This window comes from Heterodontus francisci, chromosome 3 (genome assembly GCF_036365525.1).
Source record: "Heterodontus francisci isolate sHetFra1 chromosome 3, sHetFra1.hap1, whole genome shotgun sequence".
Taxonomy (NCBI): Eukaryota; Metazoa; Chordata; class Chondrichthyes; order Heterodontiformes; family Heterodontidae; genus Heterodontus; species Heterodontus francisci.
The window spans coordinates 171655670-171682141 of record NC_090373.1 but is presented as its reverse complement, the minus strand read 5'-3'; the positions used below and the strand labels follow the sequence as shown (position 1 = coordinate 171682141).

At 44.0% G+C, this 26472-nt stretch overlaps 1 protein-coding gene across 1 annotated transcript in view; it reads right to left on the bottom strand.

Annotated features, from left to right (window-relative positions):
- Window positions 1–4087: 4087 nt before the first annotated feature.
- LOC137353317 (fibulin-7) overlaps window positions 4088–26472 on the bottom strand; it is a 150049-nt gene continuing 127664 nt past the window's right edge. The window contains exons 4-8 of the mRNA XM_068019458.1: window positions 23216–23341; window positions 17576–17719; window positions 9153–9290; window positions 8238–8376; window positions 4088–6084 (exon numbers count right to left, since the gene is read on the bottom strand). Coding sequence (XP_067875559.1) covers window positions 5712–6084; window positions 8238–8376; window positions 9153–9290; window positions 17576–17719; window positions 23216–23341 — 920 coding nt within the window. The 3' untranslated portion in view covers window positions 4088–5711. The remainder of the gene's footprint in view (window positions 6085–8237; window positions 8377–9152; window positions 9291–17575; window positions 17720–23215; window positions 23342–26472) is intronic.

Genomic DNA, 26472 nt, shown 5'->3' with positions numbered 1-26472 from the left:
ATAAATAAAATATTTTTAAAAAGCTTTGACACCGATGGAGGGTTGGAGGATTGGGTAGAGGTCGATTCATGACTGGCAAAGGTCATGGAGGAATATATTGATGAGAAAATGGAGTTGAATTGAATGCACTGGGGGCTAGGGAACTAATGTAGATCTGTGAGGACTGAGGAGATGGACGAGTGGGACTGAGTGAAGGACGGGATACAAGCAGTGGAGTTTTCAATAAGTTGTAATTTATGCAGGATGGATAATAAGAGATTTGGAGTATTGATGCAGGGGTGAAATTGCTTTTGGCCAGTCGCATACGACCAACAGTGACTGCATTTCAAAGCATTTGGTTGCCTGTAATGTGCTTTCTGACGTTTCTGAGAAATATATTAGGGGACAAATAACAAATGTTATTGAAGACTTCATAATAATCAAAACTAACTTAAGAAAGAGAAAAGCAGTCATGGTTCAAAAATGCCCATCATTTAAAAGGATAAGTCTTTGAAAAGGAAGAATGTGAAAAGACAAAGGGCAGGAAATTGGCACTACAGTAAGCAGCTTTATGAAGAGCTGTCACTGGCACAGAGGTAATGAGCTGCACTGTAAAGTTTTTGGTGGTGAAATTGGTCTTCTCGGAAAGAGCAAATAGTGAATCAGCTGTCCATTTTATGCCACACCCAATTTTATTTTCCAATAACTTCAATGGATGTCAAAGACTAATTTCACCCCTATGATTCGACATCTGACAGCAGGTTTAAAGTCGCCTTTCAGAACTTCATAACAAGCAGCAAAAAAAAGGGTCTGTAAGCATATTTTCTGAATGTAGGCATGCAAGTGAAGCATGCCCGGAGCACATTAATGTAAACAACCTTTCCACATCTTGGTATGTGGTTCAGCACTGTATGTACAGCCTTGCTCTTGGATTCTGGCCAGTGTTATTTCACTTTTAATGCAGCTGGCATGAAGCTGACTAACGCAGGAATCATAAGTAACAACTTAAAGTCATAATATCCAACACCTCAACGGATAGTGAAGGGGTTCCAAGGAATTTGAACCCCTTTATAGTCAGAAAGATTTTGTTTGAGGGTTTGTCACTTATTTAGGCTGCAAGGAACAAGGAAATTTTAAAAGTAGTTTCTGAAGTGATTTACAAAAAAAATTTCTGACTTACATTTAATAAGGTACCAATTTCCAATTACTAATTCTGTCCTGAGTCAGGTGTTTAAATGGACTTTGCCAAAACATGGACACCGGCAAAAAAATGGACACTGATTGAGAGACTGAAATAACTTACATAGAGCCATAGGGCTGGATTTTGTTCTCTCCCAGATGTCAGGTTCCGCGGTGGGGGGAGCCTGAAGATGCCTCTGGGAGAGGGCCACCACGCACCCCGACGCCGGGAGGGCCCAACCCAATATTACTGGCGGTGGCGAGGCCTCATGGCAGCCCCCTCACCCCCCCAACAACCGCCGCTCAGTGACGGGACCCCAATTCAAAATTTAAATCAATTAAAATGAATTAATTAATGATACTCACATCGCCATCTGATGTCCCGCTGTGATCTTCGGCCTTGTGGCCGGCACTCCCGTGCCTTCGGATCCCTGTCCAGGGAAACGAGGCACCACATTGGTGGCGAGGGGGGAGGAGGTAAGTTTATCAGTGTTGGGGGGAGGTGGGGAATGGGGTCAAATTATCGTCATGGGTGTAGGGGATGGTGGGAAGGGTTGAAGTTGAAGGTTTGTGCAGTTTGAGGGGGGAAGGTCAGATGGTAAAGGTGTTTGGGGGTGGAGAAAGGACAAATAATAAATTTAATTGTTATTCGGAGGCTCGGAGAGGGGCAAAAGAAATGTATTTATTTACCTTAATTCACTTTGCCTTTAAATGTTTAAATTAGCCAGTAGGGCTAACAGCCCTTCAAAAATGGTGTAAGCGCCTATGCACAGGCAGCTAATGCCATTGCTGGGGACAGGCAGCCTGCCCCCGCCACGTGATTGGTGCCAGGGGGGCGGGTCTGCTGGCTATTAAAATGAATCATGGCGGCTCCGCAACATGCGGCCCGCGCAGGCAATCTGCCGTTTTTTTGCCCACCGCCGATTTCACATAGAATTCCACCCATAGAGTCATTCGCAGCACAAAAGGAGTTTTGGGTAGCGTTGGCCGCATGACTCAGATGGTCCCCAACCTTTGGACCTCTCTGCTTGCACATATCTCAACTGTGGCTCCAAGTAGTCACTTGTGCAGCAACAAGAAGAACAACTTGCATTTATAATAGCACTTTTAATGTAGTAAAACATTCCAAGATGTTTCACACGTGTGTTATCAGAACAAATCTGACACTGAGCCACATAAGGACAGATAACCAAAACCTTAGTCAGTGGTAGGTTTTAAAGAGTGTCTTAAAGATGGAGAGGTGGATAGGTTTAGTGAAGGAATTTCAAAGCTTAGGGTATAGACAGCTGAAGGCACAGCCACCAACAGTGGAGTGATGAAAATCGGGGATGTGCAGGAAGCCAGAATTGGAGAAAGGAAGAGATCTCTGGCTAAGAAGGCACTGTAGTCTTTGTAGAAACCTCACATCTTTGGTATGGGTGCATCAGACATGGCAGGTCATCCATCGCAGCCCTCCCCATCTCCAGTCATCTCAACCTTGTCTTGTCGCTGGATTCAGATGTGGGGGGGCGGGGTGGGGGGTGGGGGACGGGAAAGGGGAGTAAGATAGAATGAGTAACGATCTGGGCAAGTTTTACTCACTTAATCAAACTCGGGTGCAAGTACTAGCATCTCATATTTTTGGTAATGAGATGATATGCTACCTATCTTCAATTTCAAAGGACGAATGACAACGAAAGTCACTGCCCCGGTCAAAAAGAGAAACTACTCTCCTAGAGCACCTTTCACAATCTCAGTTAGTCCCATCGTGTTTTACAGGCCATTAAATACTTTTGAATTGCAGTCACTGTTATAATGTAGGAAACAAAGCAGCCAATTTGTGCACAGCAAGGTCCCACAAACAGCAATGAGAGGGCAGACAGGGCCTCAGTTTAATGTCCAATCCAAAAGACTGCACCTCTATCACTCAACTGTCTAGATATTATGCTCATCACTAGAGCAGGACTTAAACCCTTGTGGCTCAGAGGCAATGGTGTTATCCACGAACCACAGCTGACACACTGCTTAAGAACTGCAGTGGAAGCAAGTGAACCCCAATGCAATAACTTAATTCTGTAGAATTGAGGTACCTTCCTGCTGAAAGTCATTGTGGTTCACCTTTCACTCATCGATAAGCCCAAAACATTGGGGCTGCATCTCCTCGGGGACTTCTCGCTACCACCACCAAAGCTCCACCAAAGTTATGGCAATGGAGTGGGAAAAAACTCCAAGGAAATTCACCATAAGAACACCAGTCAACGATGTTGAATTTTTAATAAAATAATCCAGTGGCTGCTTCGTTGTTCTCTACATTGACCAATCACAATGCAAATTTCTTTTCTCCGCAGTGCTTAGAGTTGCCAGCTCTAGTTGGATGTACTCCTGGAGTTTTTAATCATATGACTTCCCGGCTCCAACTGCTCTGCCCCTTAACATTCCTGCTATAGCTGCCCTCAAGGTGTTCCCCTTTCCGAAGTGGAAAGCGAACAGATTCTGTTACCCAATTGGATAATTCTTGACTGTGAATGAAACATCCTTTTCCCCCATCGCCAATATTTTTATAACTAATAAATAAAAGTGTTTGAAGAAAATGAAAGAAGCAACAATTTTATTTAATGCTTTCTTTCTTAAGTTGACTGCAGCAATGTCCTGGAGATTAATCTTTCATTCTTGAGACTCCAGAAAAATCCTAGATGGCTGGAAACTCTAGTGCTACCTTGCTTGATACTTTTTATTGTTTTCCCAAGCACAACGTAATGAAACTTCCATCGTCATTCGCTGAAATGTTTGCAGTTTATTGCCGGGTATTTCCTTAGGGATTATTCCACTTTGCCACCATAACATTGGCGGATTTTCCGACGGATATTACAGTGGCCAATCAGGAGAAGACTTGAGGAGATTCCAGGCATGTGTGCTTATTTAAGATGTGACTGAAGTGACATAAAGGGAAAGTCAGCTCTGACTGAAGGTGAAGGTAGGCAACCCAGTCCCAGGCCTTTGCCAAGGCCACACTTCAGCTAGCTGCTGTGGGTTGTGCAATGCCTCCTCCCTCTCATCTTCCATCCCCAGTATGGCAGGGTATCATTTGCCTGGCCTCTGCTCAGCACCTCACCAGAGAAATGAGGCCGAGGCTGAGAATGGTGTTGAAGGAAGGGAAGGGAAAAGGATGAAAGCAAACTGAAATACTGTGAGATACTTGCTTGAATTACCAGATGGTGCAAACGCCCTCATTATGCGATGTTGGCCATCTAAATGGATGGCATCAAGTAGGATTTATGACCTTGATTGGCATCAGAACTCAAAAGTCATGATGATGCAAAGATCAGTAAATTTGTGGCCAGACTGCAAAATGGACAACAGGTGGAAAACTTATTTCGGGACCACTCCTTGCTTCCTGATATACATGTCCCACTGGAGTGACATCAATTACTTTGGCACAGAAATCTGCAATCCAAACCCACCTACCTAAACCCAGAAGGATAATGTTAGAGAAACTCATGAAGTGAGCTAATAGGTGGAAAATCTAGGAATGAAAGCTTTATTGTGCAGCCAACAGTGCAACACCATACCAAGTGTAGCGTGTTTTTTTTTATTATAAACAATTGGAACAAACAATGCCTGACACAGGAATAAAGGCCTTCTATAAGAAACCTTTTTAGAACTTCCTGCACAAAGCTGCCAATCCCATTAATAACTTTTAGCTACCAGCTCTTGAAAATCTGAAAATATAGTAAGGAAACTAACAGCATCAGACCATATATATTGTTATGCTGTTCTAATAAAGTCAGGCAATTTAGTGATGGTTAATGGGTCATTTGTTTTTGCATCTAGACAAAGGACACAAGGCAGGTTAGTAGTCATGATCATATTTTTCATTGTACCTCACTGCTATTATTAAGTGCCTAATGGAGATTAAACATAGTATTGTGTTGTATAGTACACAATATTAGATAACTTTATTCTAGCAGACAGCCAAAGTTAAAGAGAAAACAACTTATTGAAGCTGCCTGTAAGAGATAGGAGTAAATATCAGGTTTTCTTCAGTGTTTGGTGCTGTGCGAAACATTAACTTGGTTGAGTGGTGTCCTCATTTCCTTTCAGGATATATTCTAACTCATAGACGGCAATTGCATGGGACGTAGGATACTTAATGGTGACTAGGATGTATGGCCAACAGGAGATCTATGGTAAACGAGATCTATGGTAAACAGGGAAGCATGGTAAACCAGAGACATATGGTAAACAGATCTGTGATAAACAAGCAATACATGGTAGACACGGAGATTTCTAAAATTCCAAAAGACTTGAGCTATCTGTAATGACAGAATTTAGGGAAGTCTCCAAGGCTCCATTTGATCATAGCACAATATTGAACATACATCTCAAAAAGTAACAAGTAATGAATAAGATCCAGTCCAAATTGTACATGGTAACAGTTCTGATCTTTATATTGCGGCATTTGGACTCTGATAAAATATCTTTGTCTCTGGCTGCTGATTCGTCATCTGCCACAATAAAACCCACAATTCAAATGAATCCCACAAGCTAAACATCTGTGGTCCCTGAATATTTTCTCAAAATCCATTGGCTGAGACAAAAAGTGTGACCTTTGACACATGCTTGGCCTGGAAAGTGCGATCAAGGTATTCGGACATGTCCACATCCACCTCTATGGTGCAAGGCCCTTTCAAAGGCTGAACAAGAATGAGCTCTCCTGTCTGTCTGTCAGATCGCTGGACTACAAACTGCCCTCGGTTGCTTCCCCCTACTATGCCAAAACGCAGGTTGTCTGATCCAGGCCTTCCAGGAGCAGGAGCTGTGGCCATACGGAAAAGGGTGACAGGAGTTTTCAGTTTTGAGGGCAACGACAGGTAATGGAAGGAGATGGTCTTTGCGGCATGATGGCAGGATTTGCTGTTCATAGGGCAAGGGTGGCGTTCACATTGACTGGGAAGAAGAAAATCAGAATATATATTACAGTAATGTTTTTAAAAAAAATATATGGAATCACAGTCGAGAAACAGACCATTTGACTGAACTGGTCTATGCCACTGCTTACGCTCCATATGAGTCTCTCCCACCTTATTTCATCTCACCCTATCAACATAATCTACTATTCATTTCTCCCTTATGTGTTGATCTAGCTTCCACTTAAATGTATCTATGGTATAAATACTGACAGAGCATTTTCTTTTACTTTTTAAAATAAGACTATGAGATCCCTGAATCTTCTTCTCCAAATCCAGCTTTCTTAGGTTAGCCAACTTCCGCCGTGGTGAAGGTAGGCATCCCAGTCCCAGGCCTTTGCCAAGGCCACACTTCAGCTAGCTGCTAGTGGGTTGTGCAATGCCTCCTCCCTCTCATCTTTCATCCCCGCTATGGCAAGGGTATCATTTGCCTGGCCTCTGCTGAGCACCTCGCCAGAGAAATGAGGCCAAGGTTGAGAGTGGTGTGGAAGGAAGGGAAGGGAAAAGGATGAAAGCAAAATGAAATACTGTGAGATACTTGCTTGAATTACCAGATGGTGCAAACGCCTTCACAATGCAATGCTGTCTATCTAAGTGGATGGTATCAAGTAGGATTTATGACCTTGATTGGCATCAGAACTCAAAAGCCAAAGATCAGTAAATTTGTGGCCAGACTGCAAAGTGGACAACAGGTGGAAAACTTATTTCAGGACCACTCCTTGCTTCCTGATATACATGTCCCACTAGAGTGACATCAATTACTTTGGCACAGAAATCTGCAATCCAAACCCACCTACCTAAACCCAGAAGGATAATGTTAGAGAAACTCATGAAGTGAGCTAATAGGTGGAAAATCTAGGAAAGAAGGCTTTTTTTGGTCCTCATAATCTGGGCAATGCTAAGACCACCTTTTATTACCTATCCCTAGTTGTCCAGAACAGCCAAATAGTTGCCATGCTACTTCTGAGGGCATTAAGAATCAATTATATGTTATGAACTAAAGTCATTGGACAGGGGTGACAGCTTCCATTCCCTGGGGGACATTAGGGAACCAGTTAAGTTTTTACAAGCATCCAGCAGCTTTCATGGCCATTTTATCTAGTTCTAGTCCACAAATTACCAGATTTATTGAATCCCTTTTCACCATTTGCTACGGTGAGATTTAGGCTCACGACCTCTAGTTAATCCACTACCATGACCATTAACCATGCTGAAGGTAAACTTTGCATTATGATTCATCACATACTCTTCAGAGCTCAAGGTAGACTATTTGGGCTTTGATCAAACATTGTCTTTGCTTTTGGTTGTACATGAAGGAATTAATGCTTTAGTCCAAAAGAATTTTTTTATCACTACAATCTTTTAATATAAATTGAACAGTATGTCAAGATTATTCTCTGTGGTATTTTAAGAAAATGATTAACACATTTGGATAGGATTCCTGTGATCACTATTTCAAAAAATTCGATAATTTATCTATTTTAATTTGTTAACATTTAATTGTCTTCCTTGAGCTTTGCAAAACTAACTTTCAACTAACAGTTTATTAACAGTTTGAATCCAATAATACAGTGGAAATTTAATTTATAACTTTGGATTGCTGAATAGACTTACTGGTTGTGATGTGCAGTCAATTCAGTTGGTAAGGTATAGAATGGACTGAGAATATATGGTGCATGGAATATAAAATGAAGCTTTACAGACACATGAATTCATAAATTCATAGAAAGAACTTTTATAAAGCACCTTTCATGACCTCTGGATGACCTAAATTCCTTCACAGTCAAGTATAGTCACCGTTGTAACATAGGGAAATGAGGCAGCCAATTTGAGCACAGCAAGGTCCCAAAAAACAAGATAAGCCACCAGACCATCTGTTTAATGATTGTGGTTGAGAGAGGAAGGTTGGCTAAGACACTGGGAAAGTGAACCTAGTTTTCTTTGATTAATGCTACTGGATCTTCTACATCCACCTGACAGAGAAAATCTCATCTGACAGCAGCTCTGCCAGGGCAGCACTGAAGTATCGGTCCAGATTATTTGTGTCCAAGACTCCAACTGGAGCTTGAACCTACAATCTTCTGTCTTTGACCTCTGGTTGACATGTATAAATTCATGTACAGTTTTACTTACAACGGTGATGTTTTAACATAGCTGACATTCCCATGAGGCTGTGGACACTGCGGATTAACACACTGAAATCCTCCTCCTGTGTTGATACACGTTTCCCCTCCTGTGCAGTTGTGCTGTAATGTTGCACACTCATCTATATCTGGAAAAATCAGACCAAAATAAAAACATGAGAGCATGTTTTGAAAATCTACCATGTGGTACAACCTTTGAACTTCTGAAAGCAATACAATTAAATGAACATTGCAACAACAAAGATACTGAATTAACCTGATGAATCAAAGCAATGCAATTGCACAAAGATTATCATCTTGTTCTTTTCTTGTAGGTGCTTCCTCCGCATGTGCCATTTGCCCAGCTTGTGAGTCTTTGGCTGGAAATCTCTTCCTGGGCATTTGCCAATGTTCCTGAGTCAATCGGTAAGAAATGCCGAAGGGCACCCTCTGCCTCTCTAGGGAAGTGCCTTGAGCTCACTTGGCACTATCACAAATGCCTTTTTTGCACAGAATTACTTGTGGGCTCAGTTTGAACTCTGGAAACTGACAAGGATCACTGGCTTAAGTGGAATAGTGTTGCTTTTACTTGGATAGCTAAAATCAATTTTAAAAAAGAGCCAATGAATGAACATGGTTGTGTTCCATTGCCCAGGTTTACATGAACCTTTGTTAAGCGGTTGATATTTATTAGTTACTGCCAGGGATTGCCATTCCTTCATCAAATCTCTCTATTTGACAGCACCGTCGAGGCACCATCATCAATCACATGGATTGCAACAGTTCAAGATTGTGGCTCACTATCACTTTCTCAAGAACAACTAGAGGTGGACAATAAATGATTTGCCTTGTCAGCAACACCCATTTATGAAGAATGGATAACAAAAAAATGCTTCACTCATGGCTTCCATATGTGGGAACTTACCATCACAGCTCCTGCCATCATTGAGAAGTTTGTACGCAGCAGGGCAGGTACAGCGGTAGGACCCAGGGATATTAACACAGGTGTGCATGCAGAGTCTGGCAATCCCTTCCACTTGGAAAACCTCGCACTCATTCACATCTGTATGGACGAATTAAAGCGTTTCCTTAATACCACAGTCCACAACATAACAAATACAGCCAGAGCAGTCCTGTAGGATGTACTTTATAAATTAACCTTGTCAGATTGGCAGCTAGTAAGAACTTATAGTTCGCAGACACAATCTCCTGCCCTCAAGGGTGTACCGTCCTACAGCACATGTGGTTCCCAGCCTGAGAGGTGATAGAATCACACAATCATACAATGACACAGTATAGAAGGAGGCCAATCGGGCAATTGTGCCTGTGCCAGCTCTTTGAAAGAGTTATTCTATTAATCCCTCTCCCCTGCTTTTCCTCTTTTTTCACTTCAAGCATTTATTCAATTCTCTTTTGAAAGATACTGTTGGATCTGCTTCCACTGGCTTTTCAGGCTGTGTATTTCAGATCAAAACAACTCACTGCGTAAAAAAAATTCTCCTCATCCCAACTCTGGTTCTTTATTTCCCACCACTGGGAAAATAGTCCAGTGATGGGACTGAGTCAGGGAATCTTCCTGATGCAGCTCCCTGGCATTTTACCGGATCCCCCTACACCCCGCCCCTTGGCCCACCATCCAGGGACCAGTAAAATCCCGGTCTATGACTCATGAAGGGTCATCATTATATTCTTGAAAAGTAAATAAGGGGAAGCTGAAGGGGATGAGACAGACAATTTACATAATTAAAGGGTCAATTGACTACCATTTTCCTGGGCTGACGGCATTTTGCTGGCGGCAGAGCAGCCACCCCCCTCCCCTCGCCTACCGCCATGTGGAGGCTTCCCAGGGGTGGAGGGGGGAGGCCATGACCCAAGGAGGGGTCCTCCCAGCAGCAATGGCCACCCATGTGGCCACCACTGGAGGGGTTTCCCCTCTGTTCGCTGGACCTGCCTGCCTGTTCCCAGCACAGGAACAACTTTTTATCTCCCCAGTGAGGGCACCTCAAAATGGAGACCTTTTTGTTCTTCTTGCAGCCTCAGCAGTGGTCCAATCTCTCAGTAACGCGGCTGAAGCTACACAGCTGACCCCCGCCACCGTGATTGGGTCGGCAGCGTGGAAAGCCAGCCCGCTGTCCTTAATTAGTCACAGCTGGGAAGATTGCCACCATGGTCCCACTCGCGGACCGTGCAGGCTCGGGACCCGCATATGGTCCTGACATCGCAAAAATCCCATGCAGGAAAATTCAGCCATAGAGTCATTAGGGTTTACTATAGAGCAATCTAGTCAGTCCCATTCCCCCGCCCTATGGTTTTAAACACCTCTATTATATCTCTCCTTTTTTTCTGCTCTAAGGAGAACCAGCTTCCCTAATCTCTCCAGATAACATAGAACATAGAACATAGAACAGTACAGCACAGTACAGGCCCTTCGGCCCACGATGTTGTGCCGAACCTTTAACCTACTCTAAGATCTAAGTAACTAGATTAGATTTTAGATTAGATTAGAGATACAGCACTGAAACAGGCCCTTCGGCCCACCGAGTCTGTGCCGAACATCAACCACCCATTTATACTAATCCTACACTAATCCCCTATTCCTACCAAACATCCCCACCTGTCCCTATAGTTCCCTACCACCTACCTATACTAGTGACAATTTATAATGGCCAATTTACCTATCAACCTGCAAGTCTTGTGGCTTGTGGGAGGAAACCGGAGCACCCGGAGAAAGCCCACGCACACACAGGGAGAACTCGCAAACTCCACACAGGCAGTACCCGGAATCGAACCCGGGTCCCTGGAGCAGTGAGGCTGCAGTGCTAACCACTGCGCCACTGTGCCGCCCTCACCTACCTACCCTTCATTCTACTATCATCCATGTATCTATCCAAGAGTCGCTTAAATGCCCCTAATGTATCTGCTTCTACTACCACCGCTGGCAGCGCATTCCACACACCCACCGCTCTCTGTGTAAAGAACCTACCTCTGACATCGCCCCGAAACCTTCCTCCAATCACCCTAAAATTATGCCCCCTGGTGATAGCCCTTTCCACCCTGGGAAAAAGTCTCTGACTATCCACTCTATCTATGCCTCTCATCATCTTGTACCCCTCTATCAAGTCACCTCTCATCCTTCTTCGCTCCAATGAGAAAAGCCCTAGCTCCCTCAATCTTTCTTCGTAGGACATGCCCTCCAGTCCAGGCAGCATCCTGGTAAATCTCCTCTGCACCCTCTCTAAAGACTCTATAACTGAAGTCCCCTATCCCTGGTACCAGTCTAGTAAATCTCCTCATCCTCTATGGCCTTGACATTTTCCAAAAGGTTGAGCAGGAAATCCTATTTGCCAGGTTTCAGCCAATTCTGCTTTATATCAGTGTACAAAAAACATACAGATGTGGTCTGAGTTGATTTGCCCTTTTGTCTTCCGGGGACGTAAATTATCTCCAAAAGGCGCAAATAGCGACTGCTACTAGTTGGTTACTTTTGAGCTCTGTTGAAAGAGTAAGGAACTAGGAATAGATGGCAGCCTGACAAGCAATGTGTTCTTACATTGCATGAGCAGAATAAAAAGGACTACAAGGAATACAGAGTTAGGTTTAGAATGCATGTATGTAAACGCACAATATGTGATGAATAAGATTGGCGAGCTACAAGCACAAATAGCCATGAGAGACTATGATGTCGTGGCAATAACGGAAACGTGACTTAAAATGCTGAGGACTGGGCACTTAATATTCAATGATACAAAGTGTTCAGAAAAGGTAGGGAAGTAAAAAGAGGGAGGTGGGGTGGCAGTACTGATTATGGAAGATATTGTAGTTGTTGAAAAGAGAGGATGTCCTTGAGGGGGCAAAGACAGAATCCATTTGGTTAGAGTTAAGAAGCAAAAAGTCACTGGTAGATACAGGCCCCCCCCCCAACCCCAACAGTAGCTATGTTGTAGGACAGAGTATAAGTCAAGAAATAATGGGGGCTCGTAAGGACATATAGATTGGACAAATCAAATTGGCAAAGGTAGCTTTGAGGAAGATTTCATTGAGTGTATTCGGGACAGTTTCTTGGAACGATACTATGTGGAACAAACTAAGGAACAGATTATTTTAGTTGCAGTAATGTGTAATGAGACAGGATTAATTAATGATCTCATTGTAGAGAATCCTCGAGGGAACAGTGATCATAACTGATAGAATTTCACATTCAATTTTAAGGTGAGAAACCTGGGTCTGAAACTAGTGTCTTAAACTTAAATAAAGGCAATTACAAAGGTATGGAGACAAATTTGGCTACAGTGAACCAGAAAATAGGTTACAAGGTAACACGGTAGATAAGCAGTGGCAGACATTTAAGGAGATATTTCACAACTCTCAACAAAGATATATTTCATTGAGAAAGAAAGACTCCACGAGAAGGATGAACTATCTGTGGCTAACTAAGGAAGTTAAGGATGGTAGCAAATTGAAAGAAAAGATGTACAATTCTGCTAACATTCATGATAGGCCAGAAGATTGGGAAAGTTTTAGAAACCAGCAAAGGATGACAAGAAAAGGGAGAAATTAGAATACGAGAACTAGCAAGAAATATAAAAACAGACAGTAAGAGCTTCCACACATATATAAAAAGGCAGAGAGCAGCTAAAGTAAACATTGGTTCCTTAGAGGATGAGACTGGGGAATTAATATTGGGAAATAAGGAAATGGCAGAGACTTTGAACAAATATTTTGTATCTGTCTTTACAGTAGAAAACACTAAAAGCATCCCAATAATAGAAGAAAATCAAGGGGCAAACAAGTCCCCTGGAACTGAAGGCCTGCATCCTAGGGTTTTAAAAGAAGTGGTTACAGATATAGTGGATGTATTTTTTGTAATCTTCTAAAATTCCCTAGATTCTGGGAAGATCCCAGTGGATTGGAAAACAACAAATGTAACGCCCCTATTCATAGAGTCATAGAGTTATACAGCACAGAAACAGGCCCTTTGGCCCAACGTGCCTGCACTGACCATCAAGCATGCGTCCAATCTTATCCCATTTTCCAGCACTTGACCCGTAGCCTATGGCGTTTCAAGTGCTCATCTAAATACTTCTTAAATGTTGTGAGGGTTCTTTCCTCTGCCACCCCTTCAGGCAGTGCGTTCCAGACTCCAACCACCCTCTGGGTGAAAAATATTTTCCTCAACGGCACAGTGGGGGTGGCACAGTGGCGCAGTGGTTCGCACCGCAGCCTCACAGCTCCAGCGACCCGGGTTCAATTCTGGGTACTGCCTGTGTGGAGTTTGCCAGTTCTCCCTGTGTCTGCGTGGGTTTCCTCCGGGTGCTCCGGTTTCCTCCCACATGCTAAAGACTTACAGGCTGATAGGTAAATTGGCCATTATAAATTGCCCCTAGTATAGGTAGGGGAATTGAGGGAAGGTGGGGATGTGGTAGGAATATGGGATTAATGTAGGCTTAGTATAAATGGGTGGTTGATGGTTGGCACAGACTGGGTGGGCCGAAGGGCCTGTTTCAGTGCTGTATCTCTAAATAAATAAATAAACTCCCCTCTAAACTTCCTGTCCCTTACCTTAAATCTATGCACCCTGGTTATTGAACTGTCTGCTAAGGGAAAAAGTTTCTTCCTATCTAACCTATCAATGCCCCTCATAATTTTGTATACCTCAATCAGATCCCCCCTCAGCCTTCTCCGCTCCAAGGAAAACAACCCTAGCCTATCCAGTCTCTTCATAGCTGAAATGCTCCAGCCCAGGTGAAATCCTGGTGAATCTCCCCTGTGCCCTCTCCAGTGCAATCACATCCTTCCGATAGTGTGGTGACCAGAACTGTACACAGTACTCCAGCTGTGGCCTAACTAGTGTTTTATACAGCTCTGACATAACCTCCAAGCTCTTTATTCTATGCCTCAGCTAATAAAGGCAAGTATCCCATATGCCTTCCTAACCACCTTATCTATCTGTGCTGCTGCCTTCAGTGATCTATGGACAAGCACCCCAAGGTCCCTATGACCTTCTGTACACCATAGGGTCCTACCATCCATCGTATATTCCCTTGCCTTGTTAGTCCTCACAAAATGCATCACCTCACACTTCTCAGGATTACATTCTATCTGCTCCTGCTCCGCCCATCTTACCAGCCCAACTATATCGTCCTGTATTCTAAGGCTTTCCTCCTCACTATTTATGACACCACCAATTTTCGTGTTGCCTGTGAACTTACTGACCATACCTCCTATATTCACGTCTAAATCATTAATGTACGCTACAAATATTAAGGGTCCCAGCACCGAATCCTGCGGCAGGCTTCCATTCACAAAAACAACCCTCGACCATCACCCTCTGCCTCCTTCCACTAAGCCACTTTTGGATTCAATTTGCCAAATTACCCTGGATCCCAAGGGCTCTTACCTTCTTAACCAATCTCCCATGCAGTACCTTATCAAAAGCCTTACTGAGGTCCATGTAGACTACATCAACTATTTCACCCTCATCTACGCACCTAGTCACCTCCTCGGAAAATTCTATCAAATTTGTTAGACATGATCTCCCCCCAACAAAGCCATGCTGACTATCCTTGATTAATCCCTGCCTCTCCAAGTGGAGATTAATCCTGTCTCTCAGAATATTTTCCAATAATTTCCCTACCACTGACGTTAGACTCACAGGCCTATAATTACCTGGTTTATCCCTGCTACCCTTCTTGAATAATGATACCACATTCGCTGTCCTCCAGTCCTCTGGTACCTCTCCTGTGGCCAAGTAGGATTTGAAAATTTGTGTCAGAGCCCCTGCTATTTCCTCCCTTGCCTGACATAACAGCCTGGGATACATCTCATCTGGGCCTGGGGAGATATCACCTTTAAACCCACTAATACAGCTAATACTTCCTCCTTTTCAATGCTAATTTGTTCAAGTATATCACAATCCCCCTCCCTGATCACTACACCTATATTGTCCCTCTCGACGGTGAACACAGATGAAAAGTAATCATTCAAAACCACACCTATGTCCTCCGGCTCTACACACAGATTGCCTCTTTGATCCCTAATGGGCCCATTCTTTCCCTCGTTATTCTCTTGCCCTTAATATACTTATAAAACGCCTTGGGATTTTCTTTTATCTTGTCTGCCATAGTTTTTTCATGTCCTCTCTTCACCCTCCTAATCACTTTTTTAAGTACTCCCCTACACTTTTTATACTCCTCTAGGGCCTCTGCTGTTTTCAGCTCTCTGAATCTGCCATAAGCCTCCTTTTTTCCCCTTATCCAATCCTCTATATCCCTTGACATCCAAGGTTCCCTTCACTTGTTGGTCCTACCCTTCACCTTTACGGGAACATGTTGGACCTGAACCCTCATTATTTCCTTTCTGAATGACTCCCACTGGTCTGACGTAGACTTTCCTATAAGAAGGGCGGCACAGTGGCGCAGTGGTTAGCACTGCAGCCTCACAGCTCCAGGGACCTGGGTTCGATTCCGGGTACTGCCTGTGTGGAGTTTGCAAGTTCTCCCTGTGTCTGCGTGGGTTTTCTCCGGGTGCTCCGGTTTCCTCCCACAAGCCAAAAGACTTGCAGGTTGATAGGTAAATTGTCACTAGTATAGGTAGGTGGTAGGGAAATATAGGGACAGGTGGGGATGTTTGGTAGGAATATGGGATTAGTGTAGGATTAGTATAAATGGGTGGTTGATGTTCGGCACAGACTCGGTGGGCCGAAGGGCCTGTTTCAGTGCTGTATCTCTAATCTAATCTAAAAAAAGCTGCTCCCAGTTCACTTTGGCCAGATCCTGTTTTATCATATTGAAATTAAAAGCAAAATACTGCGGATGCTGGAAATCTGATATAAAAACGAGATGCGGGAAACACTCAGCAGGTCTGACAGCATCTGTGGAGAGAGAAGCAGAGTTAACGTTTCAGGTCAGTGTCCCTTCTTCCAGTTCTGAAGATGCTGCCAGACCTGCTGAGTGTTTCCAGCATTTCTTGTTTTTATTATCATATTGAAATCTTCCTTCCCCCAATTCAGTACTTTTATTTCCGGTCCCCGTATGTCCTTTTCCATAACTACCTTAAATCTTACAGAGTTATGGTCACTATCCCTGAAATGCTCCCCCACTGCCACTTCTACCACTTGTCTGGCTTCATTCCCTAGGATTAAGTCCAGTACCGCTCCTCCTGTTGTAGGACTGTCTACGTGCTGGCTCAAAATGCTCTCCTGAATGCACTTGAAGAATTCCGCCCCCTTTAAGCCTTTTGCACTAAAACTATCCCCTCTAATATAGGGGAAGTTGAAATCCCCCACTATTATTACCCTATTATTTTTGCACCTCTCTGGGATTTGCCTTCATATCTGCTCCTCTATCTCTCCCTGACTGTTTGGCGGCCTGTAGTACACTCCCGGCCAAGTGATTGCCCCCTTTTTAAGTTCTACCCATATGGCCTCATTAGAGGAACCTTCTAAGATATCATCCCTCCTTACTGCAGTAATTGACTCCTTAATCAACAGTGCAATGCCACCTTCTCTTTTACCCCCTCCCCTATCACGCCTGAAGGTTCTATACCCTGGGATATTGAGCTGCCAGTCCTGCCCTTCCCTCAACCATGTCTCAGTAATAGCAATAATATCATAATCCCATGTGTTAATCAATGCCCTCGATTCATCTGCCTTACTTGTAAGACTCATTGCAATAAAATAGATACAATCCAGCCTTGCCTTATTTGCTTGAGCCTTAACAGGTCTATATTTACTCTGCCCTCCAGACTGATTTAGCTTCTCTTCTATATTTGATTGTACATCACCCCTTACTGTGCTTCCACTCTGTATCCCACCCCCCTGCCAAATTAGGTTAACCCCCCCACCCCGCCCAACAGCACGAGCAAACCTCCCAGCAAGGATGTTGGTCCCATTCCGGTTCAGGTGCAACCCGTCCAACTTATACAGATCCCACCTTCGCCAGAAGCAGACCTCTATGGTGGTGTGGAGCAACACCACAGATTAATTTGAAAAACAAGATGAGGATTTCAATGTCACTTTACTGGGGTAGGGAGAGCCAGTGGAGCTTAAAAAGGACAGGGTGATGGGGTGTGGAACTTGGAACATGCAAGCCATAATTTACTGAATGAGTTGTGATTGATGGAAATAGGGAGATTAGCGAGGAGGCCGTTGGAGAAGCTGAGCTTGGAGATGACAAGGGCAGGAATTAGGATTTTATCAGGAAAGAGTAAAAGATCAGGATGGAGATGATTCTAGCACAGCCGTTTTAACTTACAAAAGAAGTAAGGCTTATATGAATCTTTGATAATGTTCTAACAACTTGTGTGTTTCACACACGACCACATGTTTTTATGATAATCACACGCACATACCTTGGCACACACTGTTCTCACTGCTCCCAGTCATATGGAATCCAGCATCACAGCTGCAGTGTTGGGTCCTTTCAACCTTTGCACAGCGGGGCTTCCGACTAAAGGACAGGTCACTGAACGCACTCCATTCTACAGCAATGGGAGCTTTGATGCGTGAGTTGGGAGGGGGCAGGGGAAAGGAAATATACCAAAAGAGATGTTTGTAATGCTCTCTGTGTTTAACAGCACAATGATTACAAGAAGTCTGTAACTGCAATTAAACTGTGAAATTCCCACTGTTGATACATTTTCGCAAGAAATGTTGGCATGAGTACAAAGGTTTTAACTAAATTTAATGATTTTCCCCACCCAACACTTCTATTTATTCTGGATTGATACTTGTTTTGTTTGGATGGTGTCACGCAATGGAAAACATGGGTTTATAATTTCCCCAACTCAATCATGCTGCAATGAGGTGTTATTGGACAGAGACCCTACACTTTGTAGAATACATGACGAATGTTTCTAGAAAAGGGAAAGAAATTCTTTCCACTATTTTTGGCAGTGTTGTTAGCATATTATGAGCTCAGAGAATTGTCCTCCAGGGAAACCAAAAGGAGAGAGATGAACTATAATTAAAAGAAATTTAAAATTAAATCTTTTTGTGTTTCGGAATTTCAACAACAACTTGCCTTGATATAGTGACTTTAAGATAGTAAAACATCCCAAGGCACTTCACAGTAGCAGAATCAGACAAATATCAACACTGAGTCAAAGGAAGAACATTTGGATAGGTGAAAGAAAACTTAATCAATGAGGTAGGTTTTGAGGATTATCTTAATGGAGGAGTGAGAAATAGGCGGTGAAGCTGAGGGAGGGAATTCTAGAACTTAAGGCCCAGACAGCAGAAGGCATGGCTGCCAATGGTCGGTCAAAGGGAGTGGCAGTGCATAATCGTCCAGAGTTGGAAGTATGTAGCCAGGTAGCACAGTGGGCTGATGAAGTTATCAATGTTTTGAGAGACAGATTTGACTCTGCTCTGTGGATCTTAAATGATCAGAGGGTTGGAGTTCGAAAGACTTGGTTACTGTCTTTGAAGTTTAGGATTGTTTATATTCTAGGGAGGGTAGCGTTAATAAGTAAAAGTGATCAATACTAAATTGTTCACTAACACACTTCTGCAGCATCTTGACTGAGCGTACACAGGATGAAAATACTTTCAAAAGTGCGTAGCACTCTCACCTTTGCTTTAGAAGTTTGTGGGTTCAGGGCAAGCGGGGTGGCGGATGTGTAGTGGTATTGTCACTGGACTAATAACCCAGAGACCCAGAGTATTGCTGTGGGGACATGGGTTCAAATCCCACCACAGCAGAAGGTGGAATTTGAATTCGATTAATAAATCTGGAATTAAAAAGCTAGTCTCATGATGGCCATGAAACCATTCTTGATTGTTGTAAAAACCCATCTGGTCACTAATGCTGAAGGAAATCTGCTGTCCTTACCTGGTCTGGCCTACATGTGACTCCAGACCCATAGCAATGTGGTTGACTCTTACATGCCCTCTGAAATGGCCTAGCAAGCCACTCAATTGTATCTAACTGCTATGAAATCAATAAAAAGGAATGAAACTGGACGGACTACCGGACATCGACCTAGGCACTGGAAACGACAATGGCAAACCCAGCCCTGTCGACCCTGCAAAGTCCTCCTTACTAACATCTGGGGGCTTGTGCCAAAATTGGGACAGCTGTCCCACAGACTAGTCAAGCATCAGCCTGACATTGTCATACTCACGGAATCATACCTGACAGACAATGTCCCAGACACTGCCATCACCATCCCTGGGTATGTCCTGTCCCACTGGCAGGACAGACCCAGCAGAGGTGGTGGCACAGTGGTATACAGTAGGGAGGGAGTTGCCCTGGGAATCCTCAACATCGACTCTGGACCCCATGAAGTCTCATGGCATCAGGTCAAACATGGGCAAGGAAACCTCCTGCTGATTACCACCTACCGCCCTCCCACAGCTGATGAGTCAGTACTCCTCCATGTTGAACAGCACTTGGAGGAAGCATTGAGGGTGGCAAGGGCACAGAATGTACTCTGGGTGGGGGACTTCAATGTCTATCACCAAGAGTGGCTCGGTAGCACCACTACTGACTGAGCTGGCCGAGTCCTAAAGGATATATCTGCGAGAATGGGTATGCGGCAGGTGGTGAGGGAACCAACAAGAGGGGAAAACATACTTGACCTCGTCCTCACCAATCTGTCTGCCGCAGATGCATCTGTCCATGACAGTATTGGTAAGAGTGACCACGGCACAGTTGTTGTGGAGACGAAATTCCGCCTTCACGTTAAGGATACTCTCCTTTGTGTTGTGTGGCACTACCACTGTGCTAAATGGGATAGATTTCGAACAGATCTAGCAATGCAAAACTGGGCATCCATGAGGCACTGTGGGCCATCAGCAGCAGCAGAATTGTACTCAACCACAATCTGTAACCTCATGGCCCAGCATATCCCCCACTCTACCATTACCATCAAGCCAGGAGACCAACCCTGGTTCAATGAAAAGTGCAGGAGGGCATGCCAGGAGCAGCACCAGGCATACCTCAAAATGAGATGTCAACCTGGTGAAGCTACAACACTGGACTATCTGCGTGCTAAATTGCATAAGCAACATGCGATAGACAGAGCTAAGCGATCACATAACCAAAGGATCAGATCTAAGCTCTGCAGTCCTGCCACATCCAGCCGTGAATGGTGGTGGACAATTTAACAAGTAACTGGAGGAGGTGGCTCCACAAATATCCCTATCCTCAATGATGGGGGAGCCCAGCACATCAGTGCGAAAGATAAGGCTGCAGCATTTGCAACAATCTTCAGCCAGAAGTGCCGAGTTGATGATCCATCTCGGCCTCCTCCTGAAGTCCCCAGCATCACAGATGCCAGACTTCAGCCAATTCGATTCACTCCGCTTGATATCAAGAAACGACTGAAGGCACTGGATACTGCAAAGGCTATGGGCCCTGAAAATATTCTGGCAATAGTACTGAAGACCTGTGCTCCAGAACTTGCTGCGTCCCTAGCCAAGCTGTTCCAGTACAGCTACAACACTGGCATCTACCCTGCAATGTGGAAAATTGCCCAGGTATGTCCTGTACACAAAAAGCAGGACAAGTCCAACCCGGCCAATTACCGCCCCATCAGCCAACTCTCAATCATCAGTAAAGTGATGGAAGATGTCATCAACAGTGTCATCAAGCAGCACTTGCTTAGCAATAACCTGCTCAGTGACGCTCAGTTTGGGTTCCGCCAGGGCCACTCAGCATCCTTGGTTCAAACATGGACAAAAGAGCTGAACTCAAAGGTGAGGTGAGAGTGACTGCCCTTGACATCAAGGCAGCATTTGACTGAGTATGGCATCAAGGAGCCCTAGCAAAACTGAGGTCAATGGGAATAAGGGGGAAAACCCTCCACTGGCTGGAGTCATACCAAGCGCAAAGGAAGATGGTTGTGGCTGTTGGAGGTCAATCATCTGAGCTCCAGTACATCACTGCAGGAGTTACTCAGGGTAGTGGCCTAGGCTCAACCATCTTCAGCTGCTTCATCAATGACCTTCCTTCAATCATAAGGTCAGAAGTGGGGATGTTCGCTGCTGATTGCGCAATGTTCAGCACCATTCGTAACTCCTTAGATACTGAAGCAATCCGTGTCGAAATGCAGCAAGACTTGGACAATATCCAGGTTTGGGCTGATGAGTGGCAAGTAACATTCGCGCCACACAAGTGCCAGGCAATGACCAAATCCAGCAAGAGAGAATCTAACCATCTCCCATTGACATTCAATGGCATTACCGTCGCTGATTCCCCCACTATCAACATCCTAGGGGCTATCATTGACCAGAAGCTGAACTGGAGTAGCCAGTACCAATACTGTCTCACTCCTACCAATACTGTCATGGACAGATGCATCTGCGGCAGGCAAATTGGCGAGGACAAGGTCAAGTATGTTTTTCCCTCACCACCTGCCGCAGACCCAGTCTAGCAGCTATGTCCTTTAGGACTCAGCCAGTTCAGTCAGTAGTGGTGCTACTGAGCCACTCTTGGTTGAGTCACTCTTGGTGATGGACATTGAAGTCCCCCACCCAGCCGTGGGTCTGAAGTCACATGTAGGCAGACCAGGTAAGGACAGCAGATTTCCTTCCCTCATGGACATTAGTGAACCAGATAGGTTTTTACAACAATCGACAATGGTTTCATGGCCATTAATTCCAGATTTTTATTAATTGAATTCAAATTCCACCTTCTGCTGTGGTGGGATTCAAGCCCATGTGCCCAGAGCAATACCCTGGGTCTCTGGGCTTCTAGTCCAGTGACAATACCATTATGCCACCGCCTCCCCCATTTCCTACATTTCAACAGTGACTACAGCTCAAAAGTGGCTGTAAAGTGCTTTGGGACATTCCAAAGTTGTGAAAGTCGCTACACAAATACAAATCTTTCTCTTTCTGCCTTAAGGTTATGCAGATTCCAGAAGTTACCTTTGTAAAGCAAATGGCTCTACCATAGACTGACAGGTTGGCCCCAGCTCAAACTATTGTAATTTGGAAATTCAGTTTTGTTGTTTGGCTCCTGATGATTTAGATTCTATCGATTTGTGTGAACTGCTAGTTACAGAGTCAGGCATCATTATTCAAGATTATGCCTCAGTGAAAATCAGTGATGCTTAAGACTATTAACTGAATTGTCAAACTGCTTTGTTTAAAAAATATATATTATTTGGGCAAAATAAAACCAAGTTCTACTTTCCAGTAATGCTCACCTGGAAATGTTGGTTGAAATCACAAGGTATGAGATATTCTGAAATCCTGTTGCTCACTATAATCAGTTAATGTTTTTGTAAATATATCAGTGACAAGAATCTCATATGAAGGCGATAACATTTTGTTCTAATATTGCAAGCAGTTTTACTCTAATGGGCACAAATTACTTCCTAGTATCCAAAAATGTTGAACAACCAAACAGCAGTCAGACAGATCATAGATTAAGGAAGGACTTGCCAAGGAACAATCTTTCAGTGCAATCCAATCAGTTCTGGGTTCTAAACATCTCAGGGTTTATCGGTAGCAAGTGCACAGCCATCAGAATTGGGCTTTAATTCTCACCTAGACATAGCTACCCAAAGGAACAGAAAACATGTGTAATGATAATCTCAGAGCAGCGTATTGCTGAGAGGCTATCACTCATCCTTCTCATCTTGCTGTCCAATATTTTGTTTTTGTATCTTAAAAAGAAGTTAAAATGTTATTCACAAAACATGATCACATTCCCCGCATGGAATGTGCGTGCATTCCACACAATAATAACTGTACTTCAAAGAGAAGCTTCTGGAATGGATTCCACACAATTTTTAAAAGTAAAACCACAGCATGTGCAAAATTGTTTCATAACTCAGAGCGGAAAATGCTTTTCATTTTTTTTAGGTTAACAGATCAAATTTTTAAAAAGTATGCCTTTGTAAAATTCCTTCTAGAATATTTCCATATTAATACCCTTGGAGAAGTCTGAGATGTTTGTTTCCTAACTTTCACTGGAACAAGATACTGTGCTCACTTTCCCAAATCCAGACAATTATTTAACCTTCCCAGATGTTACAAACCTGTCTGCACTGGATACTGACAGTGGCGTCCCATCCAGCTGTTTGGGCAAGAACACGAATACTGGTTCACAGCATCCACACAGGTCCCTCCATTCTGGCAGGGGTTGCTGGCGCATTCATTAATTTCTGTAAAAGAAATCAAACTGCCTTAAAAAAAATGGATAAGCTGAACACCAGATCTTTAAATCACTTCTGAACCATAGACTCATAGAGTGATACAGTACACTCATCCTCCAGAGATTTGGCCCATCGTGCCTGTCGTGCTGTTTAAAAGAACAGTCCAGTTAGTCCCATTCTCCTGCCCTTTCCCCATATCGCTGAAAATCTTTCCCTTTAAGTATTTACCCAATTCCCTTTTGAAGTTATTACTGAACCAAAAATGAAATGCGGTTCAAAAGAAAACAGCAGACCGCAGAGATTTGAATTTCATCTAGGCAATATAGAACTGTCTGGTGCTGCTATAGGTTATCATGGATACCTCTCTTTCCTCCTTTAAGATGCTCCATAAAACCTCCCTCTTTGATCCAGCTTTTGGTCATCTGTTCTAATATGTGTCTCAGTATCAAATTTTGTTTGATAACGCTCCTGTGAAGTGTCTTGGGACATTTTGCTAAGTTAAAAGTGCTGTATAATTGTTGACTTCTATTTTGAATATTCTTGTGCTTTTATTTTTTCCCCACCTAATTGATCTATATACAATTAGATGTGTGCAAGAGGGGCCTCATTGTAACTTGCCCTCTGACCCTCTCTGAAAGTACATAGTGTCTCCCTGGAGGATGAGAGTACGGTTTTCAGTCATGTGGGGGAATTGCTGCCTTGTAAAGCATACCCGACCACTGCATGGTGCTGCACCTCAGTGCACCAACACTGTATTATCAACGCTGCACCAGCATGTCTGAAGCAGTGATATGTATGAAACTAGCTCTATCTGATGGAGTAACTAGTAAACTGATAATCAGACAATCTTTTGATTTTCTGATGGTACCAAGATGGCATTGTGCTGGTTGCATCTATGAATGGATAGCGACATTGGTCTTCTAAGATGACTTTGGACAGCCAGATTACGTGTGGAATATGAACATCTGATGATCTGTACAAGAACAGGCAGCTGCTGCTACTAGCCCTTAAACTGGAATTATATTGTACTTTTAACCCATTTCCTTCATAGGAACATAGGAACAGGAGTAGGCCGTCCAACTCCCTGAGCCTGTTCTTTTCAATAAGATCATAACTGATCTATAGCATGGCTCTTTCTACTCGCCTTGGTTCTATCCCAATTTCCCAAAATAAACGCAGCTTTAAATGAATTGCATGTTTAAAAAGGGATCAAAACTATTGCAAAATTCTTACAGATTAATGATTAAACTATTAATACAGGGTTATATTAAACTGCATCATACTGTACAGTTATATAGTATTATGTATTACTCTTGTATTGCACTCAGTTATTATCCTACTCTGCTATTGTCCATTCTCTGCCGTGGCATATATCAGCCATATTGCACATCACTCTGTATAGGGAAGGAATCTCAGAAAGCTCAGCGGGCAAAAGGAATTGGTTGCAGAGTAGTTGAGAATGAGAGGTCTGAAGTATGTGGGAGACTTGGTTAGTAAGTCATAAAAATAGCTTACAAACTCCGTCATTGAACAAAGAGGAACAGGTAGGGTGATGAATAGGTGGAACACTTTGCCAAGAAAGGTCTTTGAGGTCAGGATAGTAGGTGCCTTCAGGGAAGTCCTAGTCCTGTAATGGGCAGGCCGTGGGCTTTGTATTATATTCTTAAGTTATGTTACAGTTGTTACAGTTGCTCGAGTCGCTCTGAACAGGCTCCAGAAGCTGGCCGAGCGCGTCTACCCTGAGGCACAGTGTGGCTTTCGTGCAGAGAGATCGACCATTGACATGCTGTTCTCCCTTCGTCAGATACAGGAGAAATGCCGTGAACAACAGATGCCCCTCTACATTGCTTTCATTGATCTCACCAAAGCCTTTGACCTCGTCAGCAGACGTGGTCTCTTCAGACTACTAGAAAAGATCGGATGTCCACCAAAGCTACTAAGTATCATCACCTCATTCCATGACAATATGAAAGGCATAATTCAACATGGTGGCTCCTCATCAGAGCCCTTTCCTATCCTGAGTGGTGTGAAACAGGGCTGTGTTCTCGCACCCACACTTTTTGGGATTTTCTTCTCCCTGCTGCTTTCACATGCGTTCAAATCCTCTGAAGAAGGAATTTTCCTCCACACAAGATCAGGGGGCAGGTTGTTCAACCTTGCCCGTCTAAGAGCGAAGTCCAAAGTACGGAAAGTCCTCATCAGAGAACTCCTCTTTGCTGACGATGCTGCTTTAACATCTCTCACTGAAGAGTGCCTGCAGAGTCTCATCGACAGGTTTGCGGCTGCCTGCAATGAATTTGGCCTAACCATCAGCCTCAAGAAAACGAACATCATGGGGCAGGACGTCAGAAATGCTCCATCCATCAATATTGGCAACCACGCTCTGGAAGTGGTTCAAGAGTTCACCTACCTAGGCTCAACTATCACCAGTAACCTGTCTCTCGATGCAGAAATCAACAAGCGCATGGGTAAGGCTTCCACTGCTATGTCCAGACTGGCCAAGAGAGTGTGGGAAAATGGCGCACTGACACGGAACACAAAAGTCCGAGTGTATCAGGCCTGTGTCCTCAGTACCTTGCTCTATGGCAGCGAGGCCTGGACAACGTATGTCAGCCAAGAGCGACGTCTCAATTCATTCCATCTTCGCTGCCTTCGGAGAATACTTGGCATCAGGTGGCAGGACTATATCTCCAACACAGAAGTCCTTGAAGCGGCCAACACCCCCAGCTTATACACACTACTGAGTCAGCGGCGCTTGAGATGGCTTGGCCATGTGAGCCACATGGAAGATGGCAGGATCCCCAAAGACACATTGTACAGCGAGCTCGCCACTGGTATCAGACCCACCGGCCGTCCATGTCTCCGCTATAAAGACGTCTGCAAACGCGACATGAAATCATGTGACATTGATCACAAGTCGTGGGAGTCTGTTGCCAGCATTCGCCAGAGCTGGCGGGCAGCCATAAAGACAGGGCTAAATTGTGGCGAGTCGAAGAGACTTAGTAGTTGGCAGGAAAAAAGACAGAGGCGCAAGGGGAGGGCCAACTGTGCAACAACCCTGACAAACAAGTTTCTCTGCAGCACCTGTGGAAGAGCCTGTCACTCCAGAATTGGCCTTTATAGCCACTCCAGGCGCCGCT